At 54.9% G+C, this 10,681-nt stretch overlaps 5 protein-coding genes across 5 annotated transcripts; 2 read left to right on the top strand and 3 right to left on the bottom strand.

Moving 5' to 3' along the window:
* Positions 1-3: 3 nt before the first annotated feature.
* CDEST_11211 (uncharacterized protein) lies at positions 4-736 on the top strand. Its single transcript, XM_062927367.1, has one exon. The coding sequence runs from the start codon at positions 257-259 to the stop codon at positions 596-598; it is 342 nt and encodes a 113-aa protein (XP_062783418.1). The 5' UTR covers positions 4-256; the 3' UTR covers positions 599-736.
* Position 737: 1 nt separating this feature from the next.
* On the bottom strand, positions 738-4,028 carry CDEST_11210 (Putative glycoside hydrolase family 47, six-hairpin glycosidase-like superfamily). The gene is made up of 4 exons (XM_062927366.1): positions 2,463-4,028; positions 2,233-2,405; positions 1,595-2,176; positions 738-1,538 (listed from the first exon to the last, which is right to left on the bottom strand). Exons 1-4 carry the CDS (start codon positions 2,825-2,827, stop codon positions 964-966), a joined length of 1,695 nt encoding a protein of 564 aa, XP_062783417.1. The 5' UTR covers positions 2,828-4,028; the 3' UTR covers positions 738-963.
* A 33-nt stretch (positions 4,029-4,061) lies between these two features.
* On the bottom strand, positions 4,062-6,076 carry CDEST_11209 (Putative ubiquitin interacting, ERCC1/RAD10/SWI10 family, RuvA domain 2, ERCC1-like, central). Its single transcript, XM_062927365.1, has 2 exons — positions 5,477-6,076; positions 4,062-5,404 (listed from the first exon to the last, which is right to left on the bottom strand). The coding sequence occupies exons 1-2, from the start codon at positions 5,839-5,841 to the stop codon at positions 4,543-4,545; spliced, it is 1,227 nt and encodes a 408-aa protein (XP_062783416.1). The 5' UTR covers positions 5,842-6,076; the 3' UTR covers positions 4,062-4,542.
* Positions 6,077-6,193: 117 nt separating this feature from the next.
* On the bottom strand, positions 6,194-8,245 carry CDEST_11208 (uncharacterized protein). Its single transcript, XM_062927364.1, has one exon. It carries the CDS (start codon positions 7,724-7,726, stop codon positions 6,443-6,445), a length of 1,284 nt encoding a protein of 427 aa, XP_062783415.1. The 5' UTR covers positions 7,727-8,245; the 3' UTR covers positions 6,194-6,442.
* Positions 8,246-9,739: 1,494 nt separating this feature from the next.
* Positions 9,740-10,538, top strand: CDEST_11207 (uncharacterized protein). The gene has a single exon (XM_062927363.1). It carries the CDS (start codon positions 9,896-9,898, stop codon positions 10,382-10,384), a length of 489 nt encoding a protein of 162 aa, XP_062783414.1. The 5' UTR covers positions 9,740-9,895; the 3' UTR covers positions 10,385-10,538.
* Positions 10,539-10,681: the final 143 nt, after the last annotated feature.

The following is a 10,681-nucleotide window of genomic DNA, read 5'->3' as shown; positions in this document are numbered from 1 at the left end:
GAGCCAACCTCACTCTCAGACTCCCAGCCCTCGTAGTTCCGGGGCCGGTGGAGCAGATCAGCTTGAAGAAACATCGGATCCGAACGGGGGCACGGAAATGTGCGGGGCTATTCTGCGGTCAGCTGAACCAACCCTCTAATTCGCCACGTTGAGTTGAGTCTAGCTTCCCAAACTTCTTCTTCCCTCTTCCGCTGGCTCACAACGAACTGTTGCCATTGCCACCCGGTCGCGGACACCCATAAATAGGTGCGCGTGCATGCATTTCGCTCTTCACCAGCCATATCTTTCAGCCACTACTCATTCATCCTCCACGTTCGCCCTCTCCATTACTTTCGATACTCACCTCTATCACATCGTCAACATGGGCCTACCTATTAAGCTGGGCGTTCCCCATGTGCCCAAAGAGGACTCCACTCAAGGACAACCCACTCAAACAAACGACCATCAGAACCAACAACAAACGGAGGCAGCCACCGGTGCCGGTGTGAACACGGGAGCCGGCACGACCCGCTCCAAGACGGAAGCCGAGATTGAGGCTGACCGGCTCTACGAGGAAGCAATAGAAGAGGAGTATGCCAGGAGAGACGGTGGCTCCTGAGTACCATTCGACTTCAACCAAGAGAGGCGTTTGTGTATAGGGGCGTCTTTACCACTTTCCCACTTCCCAGTATTTAAAACCAAAATTGGTTAAAAACTTGAGAACCCCCTTCCCCCCTCCTGCGTATAACAAGAACCCCAGAGGGCTAGTGGGGCTTAAGAGTAGGATCAAATATAGGAGGAGTAGAGACAGGGATACAAATGTCAGTGAAAATTATTTTCGTGAATAGCGGCAGTACACTAGGATGTGGGAGAAGCGTAGAGATGCCATATAATGATATTTATCTATGTTAATTACTGATTCTGCTTGCTTCTATTCCCGATGATCATGTAAACCTACTTCAATCCCGTGGCCTAGTCATCGCACTAAGCGATCTGGAACGGATGCGCCTCTGTGTTGAACACCCACTTGTTGTCTGCCATTTCTACTTGGACCCTGGCATCCGTAGCCTGGATCAAATAGCTGTACTTGAGCACCTCAGCGAACCAGAAGCTTTCCTGGAAATCGTCGGCTGTTCCGCCCTTGGGATTGTCTACATCCGTGATGGACGAGAAACCGCTGCCAACACTACAGGTCTTGTTGATGGCAAGGAAGGCATCCCAAGCCCAGTCTTGGTACTTGGTATCGCCCGTTGCGCGGTAGGCGTAGTAGTAGCTCTCAATGACCTCAGGACGAAGGACATAAGCGGATCCGCCTTCCCTGATCCAGAAACCGGCCCGTTGGTAGAACCCAGTCTGATTGGTGGGTGGGTCGGGATTCAGCGTCTTGTTGACCGGAGGCCGATCATCCTGCCAGCGGATTATTTCTGGTCCGATTCCAGTTGCCGTCTGCTTGTACGTCTCGCGGCAGGCCTCCGTCAGCTTGATACCAAAATCTACATACTTTTGCTCCTTGAGAACAAGACCTCCCAGAATGAAGTTGCCGCCATCAAAGCACGCAACTTGCCCTTTGGTCAGCGCTTTAACGACCATGACGAGTGCCAATAAGAAGACTCACGATGGGTGCTGATGAATCGCAGATTTGCGTTGTTGTAGGCGGCGAGGAAGGTCAGGTCGGGCCGTGTCGTCGGGCTCGAAGCGAGAAATTTAATCGACGAGTCTGCGGCTGCAACCCATCTGTCTCTGTAAAGAGAAAACCGATTCTGGTCATACAGCCACATCTTGATGAGGTATTCGTAGAAGCTGTCCGTTCCTCCGTTCCAGCCTCCCGAACGGTCTGCAAAGGTGCCGTTGGAGATGAAGACATCTGTGCCCAGCAGACCGGGGAACACCTCTTCATTAGGCTTCAGCAAAAAGGCCTCGCCCTTTTGCGACAACTCGCCGTATTGCTTGTCCCCGGTCAGGTCGCTAAGCCGAGTCCACTCCAGTACCAAAGTCCCGATAGTGGCGATGCCATTGGTCTCGGAACCGTTCCTACGTGGCTTCGGGTCGTAGACGAGAATGTTGTCCGGTACTCCAGTGGGCGTGTCAAAAGCGACTTTAAGATTGTCCGCGAGCCGCTTCGCCTGAGTGAGCAGCGCATCCACGCCTGTTTGGTTCGCCGCGACGTCTTTGAGTGGTCCATTGAGTAAGTCATGCCCTGGTCGGCATCGTCAGCGTTTCGCAGTATCCCCATTAGCTGGGGAATTGTCTCACCCGATAACAAGCCGCCCAGGTATCGAATGGTTGTTTCAAACACCGAGACCTCGGTACTTGTCACGTCGAAATTGATCGTGGGCACGAACCCCAGAATCTGGCCGACAATGTCCTTGTTTTCCATGATGATGGCAGTACTCAGGGCATCCACTGCGCTGGCACCCCAGCCGTTTCTAAAGCAGCATGTTAACGAAGCCCAGCTTTGTTTTCGAGCAAGACTGCCCACCTACCGGTCGTTCTCGGACGTGTTGGATACGGGTTTTAGTGTATCGTTTGGTAACGCGAACTTGCGGTATCCGTCCCACGAGCGCTGGAAAGCCTCCTTCACGGCGGTGGCTCTCTCGGGTCGGTTTACGTACTTTGGTGTGGCTGCCGGCAGCGAAATCTGAGGTGAAGCCGATGCCAGAGTGGCAAGCCCGGCGAGGGTCAATACACGCCCTGGAATATGCATTGTGGAGTGGGCGGAGGGCCTCGGTCTAAGAGGAGAGGATGTTCGAGAGAGGGCGACAGACCCGTGGTAGGCAGATGGGGTAAACGAGAGACTGCTGTTGGAGATGCAAATCGAATATATATCTAAATGTGTGTGTGCGCGCATTTACCGTACAACATTGCCAAGAAGGGCCAAAGTTTTCTCAACTGAAGACAGCCAGTCAGGGTTGGAATCATGGAAGAAGCATCGGCATCAGACGAATAAACTCTGTTTCCCCTGGGCTTTGCGTGCGTTAGGTCCTGCTTGCCCTTGTCTCATGGTTGGATCTTCCACTGCGCCCCGGCTCTTCTCCTGCCTCTTCAGTTTTGCTCTTCTGCTTGCGTGCGTATGACCTTTTTAGACGTCAAACGGACTTTTTGAGTCATCACACTTTCGAGGCACTAACCTAACATCAATTACTGCCTGCTGTAACACCTTGATGATATACCATGAGAGTTATACTCCAAGATAGTCACGCCCAGGCGTGACTGTAAACCGATAGGGCTGCAATGTAAAGAAGAAAAGAGCGGCTGATTAGGCGTCACGCGGGCCGACTCTGCTAGTTTGCCGCCTGAAAGACTGGAATCAACACGCGCCGAGCAGATCCTGCCAAGTTCGTCGCTTGTCTCGCAATGGGAAAGTCACCAGGCGTCGTCAGGCACGGTCGTCTCTGGTGAATCAAGCACGTGCGGAGAAGCTGTCGGGGAAGGGCCCCTTGCTGCTGTGACCGAAGGCTAATGCCGGAACGCTGCATAGGGGGACAACATGGAAACAAATGCAGGCCGAGTTCATTTGCCCGAGCCCCCGAACGCTGTCGGCCAACCTCGCCTTCCGCAATGCGTAGGTGAGCCATATAGCATACCCTGAGCGGAGTGTGATTGCTGAGTGTGAAGTTAGACAGCGGCCATCCATTCTTAGCACGGCCGGGTTAAAGGGCTGCATCATGAACCGATAGCCCTTCTATCCAGCGTGACTTGGCTGTCAGCCCTTTCTAGCCCGCAGTTGCTGGCCGTTGGGTGTCAGAGGCCTTGCGTGTTCGGCTTCGATGCCCTGCTTTGCGACTTCATGTAGGAGGAAGGGTTAGCGATTCAATAGTCCCCTGCAGGCCGTCGAACCGTTGCACCTTGAGACTGAGTGCAAAGTGAGGAATGGGGCGGCGACGCCAAAACACATGTGCCGCCGCCGTCTTGGCCAGCATCAACCATACACATGTGGACCGCATGATATGGTCAGAAGGGTGGTATCAGAGGGACAAGATTGTTTGCGTAACAATCATCGTCTCCAACTCTTGATTTGGCCCCCTTCAGCAGTATCCGCGTCCCCGCGTCCCCGCGTCCCGCAAACACCAGCCCCCCCCCCCAAAAAAAAAGGGCTCCGACAATTCGATTAAACGTTGAAGGATAGCGAAAGATGATGCCAGGTTGTAACTCGCAGCGAAGACGACATGTCCCAACTTTTGAGTTCATATCCTTGTGAACGGGTGATTCATCTCGTAGTGACACTTCCCAAGGCTTGTTGACTCAATAATAATCGGTTTCAAGGTTCTCTTTCCCACTTCCCCCCTTTGTTTTTTTCTCCCGAGCAGTTGGAAAGTTTAACTTGTCCTTCGACTCGGTTGCTCACCTGATGCTGTGTTTATGCATCACTTCATAGACCGGACCGAGTCATGGCCTCCTTCCTGTTTTCGGTTTCCGAGGCAAGTGAGCTTCGCGATATGCGGTAGGGAGCCGTCTCGAGATGCGGGCCGACTTCGCAAAACTTGATTAAGCTTCGGCCCATATCTCCCCAAGAATAAAATGTGTGGTTTACCAAGCAGTGCACTACACCAAGGGGATGATGAATCAGCCCTGTTTTCGCAGTTTGGCGAGTGCGGCAGCAACTCCGCCAGGAAGTGATTCGCCCTCGGGACCTCCGTTGTCAACATTCTCCGCCTGCTCCTGCGTCCGTGCATCTGTTTGCCCATCAGAAGCCCGCATCGATTCTTCAATGGCGGCGGCAATCATTGCTTCTTCATCGTCTTCATCTAGGTCCGGGTTTCCCCTTTCCAGCTGCGCCGGCCGCTGTGCCTGCTTACTTGCCGGCTTTACAGTGGCGGGAGGGGCTCGTTGTGTACCTCCCATGGACCCCATTTCTCGCAGCGGGACCCTGCTGAGAGGCACGGCCTGGTCCAACCTCGACAGCCGAGCTGGTCTTCCCTCCTCGGTGCTCTCTGTTCGCTCCAGGTGCCGTTTGGCAGAGGTTTTGGCCCGGAAGGGCTCCTCAACAGCTTTGACCCATTTGTTGACCTTGACAGCTCCCCATCCGGCAATGATTCCAATCTGTTCGGGATCCGCGTTGATGGCGTTTTTCAGGCTGCCAAAATTGCTGACCAGGGCAACGGCGTCTGACTTGTTCACACTCCTCGGGACAGTAACGAACTCGACAAGCTTCTCAGCATATGTCGAAGCTTGTTGGCCGCGGATGGCGTTGAAATTGGCATGCTCGTACGACTTGTATAGTTCGAGGTAGCGCGCGGCCTCGGCAGCCGACCAACAAAGAATGATGGTGACATTGTTGACTAGTGACGTCTTGGAAAGCTCGCGCAAGACCTCCTCGTGGTTGGGGATGTCAACCATGGTTAGCATGATGCGCAGGTTGTATTTTCCCTGCAGGTTCCGTATTCTCGTGTAGATGTATTCGGGGTGGAGGCGGTGATACTTAAGACTGCCCAACAACATCTATCAGTACGTTGCCGACGACGAGAGCAGGCCGGGCAGCGGGAATAGTGGAACTAACCTCAAAAATAACGCGCACGTTGTCAGACCGAGACCGTAGTCAGCCGCAATATCGCTGTACTCCCATGGCATTGATTTCAAAGAAGCAAGCACCGGGTTGCCCCTTTGGCGAGGAGACACGAGAATGGCGGATCCGGATCCTCGCTGAGGAAGAGGCTGCGGCGTCGGCTGAACAATCTTGCCGCTAGAAGAGGCATTGGCTGGCGGTGCTCTGTCTAGACGTTGTGGTGTCGGCTGTTGGACCTTTTGGGGAGTCGGTTGCTGGACACGAGGACGAGGCGGCTGGGCTGGGGGGTGTGAAGGGGCCTGGGTCGATGATGCGAGGGCTGCGAGGAAGGCTTCGTCGGCACCAAAGTCGTCCTCCATGTTTGTGTGAAGCAGGACCGAAGCCTTCTGCCGAGGGTGTTGTCAGACAATTTGAGGGACGGCTTCCTTGTTTGCTGCTGTGTCGGACGTATGAGGGTAGGAAAGCCTTCCGACAAATGACCATGACAATGTTGGACGGAGCAAAAAAGTGCATGCAGCGCGTCGTGGAGCTCTGTCATTAATCAAGCCGCTACCTAAGCTGGCGAGTGCACAAGGCGCGTGTCGAGGTGGGTTGATCGACTTGATCGGGCGTAGGGGCCCGATGAACCATAGCGGCCGGCGCCCCCTCCCCCCCCCCCGAAAGCCCCTACTTCTAGCGTCCTGCTACAGGGGTCCCGACTTCCGGGCCGCCATCGCAAAGGGCGGGGATGGATGGACGGATGTCACACAACCGTGCTCCATAAGCGAAATTTCCCCAGCATCAGCACGGAATGCTCCGAATAGTGCCGTATCCAATTTCTTCTAACGGGCTCGGACATTGACATTGCTGTCCTTTCATGATCTACCTAGTCTTACAAGTCAAAAAAACCATCCAAACCCCTTCGACTCATCCTCCTTCTCCAAAGTAGCCGTACTGTGGGTATCAAAGTAGGTGATGCCATCAGTCTAGATCCTCCGTTTCCAGCTCTGCCTCGTCGTATCGACTCCCGCGGGATGCCGCATCATTGGTCATTCTTTCGTGCATACTGTAAAGTGCTCGTAGCCAAGTGTCGAACATGGCCTCCATGTTCTTGGCATCTTCGTTTTGCTGGCTCATCTCCATGACCTGGTCCCGCAGTCTTTCGTAGGCTTCGATCATAACCCAGATCTGTAAAGATGAAATGTCCGTCCCCATATGTTGCGACCGGTCCAACATGGTAGTTGATAGCTCGCGCGTCAAAAGGTCCGTGGCAATTTGCAAGCTTAGGTTGTGGTTCGATGGTGCTAAGGATGAAGAGTTGCGCTGTAGGCGAGCGCGGTTCCGTGGCGGCGGCGGCGGCGGCGACGACGACGACGACGACGGCGTTGGCGGAGACTCTGACGAGAAGGACATGGGCTTGAAGTATATCGCTTCTTCGTCAAAAGCAACCAGAGTGCCGTCGTCGGATCCCGGGGAGTGCGCCACGACGTTGCGCAGGGGTGCCGGCTTGTAGACGTCAGGCCTTAGCTTGGCGGGGAGTGTCTCTCCGGCTATATGTTGTGACGGTGCATGAGAGGACCGCCTACGTGAGGCTTGCCGCGAGGGCAGAGGATCGGATCGGGCGCCGGCGCAAACTGAGCTCGCGTCTTGTGTTTCGAGGAGAGCACGGTACTGGTCGGCGATGAGGTCGACGCTCGACACCTTGTCAGCAGTAGCGGAATCCCTGCCGCATGCAGGGCTCTCCAGCTGGCCGATGGCGTAGATAGGAGTCTTTGCGCGGCGTCTCATGCTTGATCTCGTGCTTATTGACGAGGTCGGCGAGCTGAGCGAGCTGTCGAGGGAGGGCCTAGGTGTTGTATTGCTGACGGCGAGGTGAGAGAACTCTGGTATCAGGGTTGGGGCAGACATGTCGAAGGAAACCCCTCTAGATGCTTTGTCGGGCGTCTTGGGCGTGCTCGTTGTGTCATGCACCGCGTTGCTCTCCCCCAGATACTGATGCCATTTGGCATCGCTAAGGTCTGGCGACAGACGTAATGAAGGTTGACCGACGGTTCCGGCTTGGTGGGCAGCCACTGCCACCCCGGTATTGAGTTTGTTTGACACTGACGGATCGATAGGTGCGGGACGTCGGATGGACAGGAACCTCTGTTTGGGAAACGTTTTCTGCAACTTGCGCCGTAAGCGTTGCGGAGGCTCTAGGGGCTTGTCTGGATTCGGAGCCGGTGATGGCAGCGAGGGTCCTCGCGAACGATCCATGTAGGACATGGTGTAACGAAGTTGTATTTGTGGGGGACGGACACGATGTCAAGCAAGCAGTGTATTGGGGGGCGTTCTACACAGGTGCAAGACGTCTGACGAGGAGTTATGGCCAAATATCATATATGCGTCAGTTGGGCTTTGCGCTACAACTCATGACTCTGATGGGCAAGCAAATGACGTCCAAGGACGTAGAGTTAGGAGTTTGGAAACGGCTTGTTCCATGCACAGGTGCGCCTGTGGGTGTGAGGGATAGCAGAGGGGGAGAGGGTGATATACCAGAGTAATACCAACGGCAGCACGTTGGGTATGGCAGAAGAGAGTCAAGGAGCGGGAACCCACCCAGCCCATCCACGCGTACGGATGACAGGATATGCATGTACAATGATGGAGGCGTGGAGAAGCCCTCAGCACAGAGGCCAAAACAGGATTCGTCCGACTGGCTGCGCCCATTGGAAGAGAGGAGAAGCGGCAGAGTAGGAGGGAGGGGACAAACCGGGATGCGGTATGTTGGGTAGGGTAAGATGCCTCGCTTTTTGCGGCGTAGTAGTGGTGTAAGTCATGGTTGATGCAGGGCAAGCTAAGCTCAGAACGATGGACAACGCACAACGAGCACCCTCCTTGTACCCACGTCATCGTCGCCCACTTGGTAAAAAGTGACGCGGGGCGGTGGTCGAGGCTCAGATACTGGCAGGGGTGATGCAGTGTGGCACCCACACAGTTGCGCTGGGTGCATTGCGGCGGTGGTGCGGGTATCCAGATCGCGGGGGTCTGTATTGGAGTCTTCATGCTCGTTCGCAAATCGAACGCGTTGGAGGGGGGAGAAGGACGGGCTGGCGCGTGGCTGCATTGGACCGAGGGGGGTCGGATCAGGTTGAAATTGGGACCAGATAAGCGTTGGCGTTGAAGCGGCTGTATCCATCGGTCCAAGGCCCAAGACCGCCGCCAATATATGACATGTCCTAGCATGTCAATCGGCAAGACGTAAAGTTGGTTCGTTGCAGAAGTGTCGGTGGGCGAGTACCCAACGACACAGACAACGCAAAGACAAAATAAGAATACGAGAAACCGAGTCTGTCGGCACGTGGTCTTTGGAAGGAGAGAGAAAACAGAGAGAAACCGGGGTACGAACGATATACGACTGATCAGGCATGATTGCCAGTCGACGAGGGCGATTATGCTGATAGTCCAGCGATCCAGCGTAGGTTCCCCTGATGATCTATCTTTGGTAGTCAGTCTAGGTGTGCATTCGTGCCTTAGCTTAGGTAGGTACTCTGTACTTAGGACGGCATTTGGATTCTCTTCTTTCACCAAAATGATCAAGAATTGGCTGATGTCACGTGGAAAGAAAGGGAACCGAGGAAAGATCCTTCCCTCCCCAACCCTACTTTTCCGCCACTGTCCACTTCCGTGGGCCGTCTTCCGTCCCCTCCCCCCTTCCCCCTTCCCAACCCATCTGTATTTCTTGCATCCTAGATAGGTTTCAGGTTTTTGGGTAGCACCTCGGCTGCGAATTCCTTGCTGATCAGCGTCGATATCGTGGAAATCCAGGACAAGCTGATAAGCTTGGCGACTTGGGCGCCCCTCCCCCAGTTTGTCTCTTTCTCTGAAGCCAGCATGTCTTCGGTATGGCATTGGCCTGCTACTAGGCCAGTGCTCACTCGGAAGCCCTTCTCTACTCGGCTTGTTCGCGATATAGAGTTCTGCCACCCTCCGCACTGCAATTGTTGTCGATCCGGCCCCGTTGCGGGACGTTGAGAAGCTCTGGTCCGCCCCGGCTGTCTGCCCTTGTACCAACTCGGCCGAAATCGACGCGATGTTGGAGGATTGCTTGGCATCGTAAGATACCGGCTCACGCAGTCGGACAGTCCTATGCTGGGGTGGTAGATGTCGACACGGCGGCCGGCCCCGGGAAAGTCGTGCGTCCCCTATCTTACCCGATGCCTTCGTCTGCAGTGTCCGTCATTGGGCTGCGCCTCCCCACATGAGATGATTATCCTTCATCGTGTAGCCAGGGTCGAATGAGCCTGGATCCTTCGGGGATTTCGTCGAGTGCTGAAGGCGCATCTCCGAACGCCTTCCTTGTACATAAGAGCTGCATAGAGAGCCACTGAGCCCAAAGACAGACAGCCCCCATGAACGCACCAGTCACTGCTATTTCCGAAACTCTAACGAACCATGTCCTCAAAGCTGTTTTTCGACCCCATGACTCTGTTCAGAGTCGCCCCCCTCGTGACGGCCTCCTTCTCGGTCTGCTTCTCTTGGGACCAGCAATTCTTCCTCCAGAACTTCCTACACCCAACGACGAGATCCAAAATCGACGGTATCTTACCTGCCTACTTCGATACTTTCTTTCGCGCAGGCTTGCCGAGGATTCTGGTGCTTTTCACCACATCTACCGCCCTTGGCATCGCCAACGCTGTGACGGGGAAGCCTAACACGTTGCGTTTCTACGTTGCTGGTGCGGTTCTCTCTGCCGCCCACTTCCTCTTTGTCCCGTGGGTCATGTATCCCATCAGGGCCATCGTCCATGATGAGAGCGACGGCCGGAGCTCCGAGGACCTGGAGAAGTGGCTCGGGGTCCACACAATCCGTACTCTGCTCGTCGACGTGCCTGCATGGGCGTGCTTCTTCTTGGCGATCCTGGGGGCCGTCAGGGCCGTCTAGGTGCTGTATTCCTACAAGACATGCATCGGATTGGATGATTAGAAGGACATAGGGCTAGGTTGTAGGATGCTATCCTTTCGTCAAAGATGATTATTCGCCAACGCCGTCCATATCGCGTCGTCATACACATGCACGGAATGTAGAAGCTCTTGGCAACGAGAAACCGCCCATTGCATATCGCGTCCAAAGTGAAGTGCTATGTACACCAATGGCTCTCGCAGCCAGATCTCGCAGGAGGCGATGCCAAGACCGGGCACACAACCCATCAACCCCGAATGCCGGGGAAGCGACGGCTCG

Source organism: Colletotrichum destructivum, chromosome 7, assembly GCF_034447905.1.
Source record: "Colletotrichum destructivum chromosome 7, complete sequence".
Classification (NCBI taxonomy): Eukaryota; Fungi; Ascomycota; class Sordariomycetes; order Glomerellales; family Glomerellaceae; genus Colletotrichum; species Colletotrichum destructivum.
The sequence above is the reverse complement of the archived record's forward strand: the minus strand, read 5'-3'. Positions and strand labels throughout refer to the sequence as shown.

Excerpts from the sequence above, each read along its gene's own strand:
- CDEST_11210 (XM_062927366.1), bottom strand. The coding sequence starts at position 2,827 with ATGCGCGCACACACACATTTAGATATATATTCGATTTGCATCTCCAAC. Across the intron at positions 2,177-2,232 it reads CCTGGGCGGCTTGTTATCGG|GGCATGACTTACTCAATGGA; the intron begins GTGAGACAATTC and ends GATGCCGACCAG. Across the intron at positions 1,539-1,594 it reads GCGATTCATCAGCACCCATC|TTGCGTGCTTTGATGGCGGC; the intron begins GTGAGTCTTCTT and ends CCAAAGGGCAAG.
- CDEST_11211 (XM_062927367.1), top strand. The coding sequence starts at position 257 with ATGCATTTCGCTCTTCACCAGCCATATCTTTCAGCCACTACTCATTCA.
- CDEST_11208 (XM_062927364.1), bottom strand. The coding sequence starts at position 7,726 with ATGTCCTACATGGATCGTTCGCGAGGACCCTCGCTGCCATCACCGGCT.
- CDEST_11209 (XM_062927365.1), bottom strand. The coding sequence starts at position 5,841 with ATGGAGGACGACTTTGGTGCCGACGAAGCCTTCCTCGCAGCCCTCGCA. Across the intron at positions 5,405-5,476 it reads ACGTGCGCGTTATTTTTGAG|TCTTAAGTATCACCGCCTCC; the intron begins GTTAGTTCCACT and ends GTTGTTGGGCAG.
- CDEST_11207 (XM_062927363.1), top strand. The coding sequence starts at position 9,896 with ATGTCCTCAAAGCTGTTTTTCGACCCCATGACTCTGTTCAGAGTCGCC.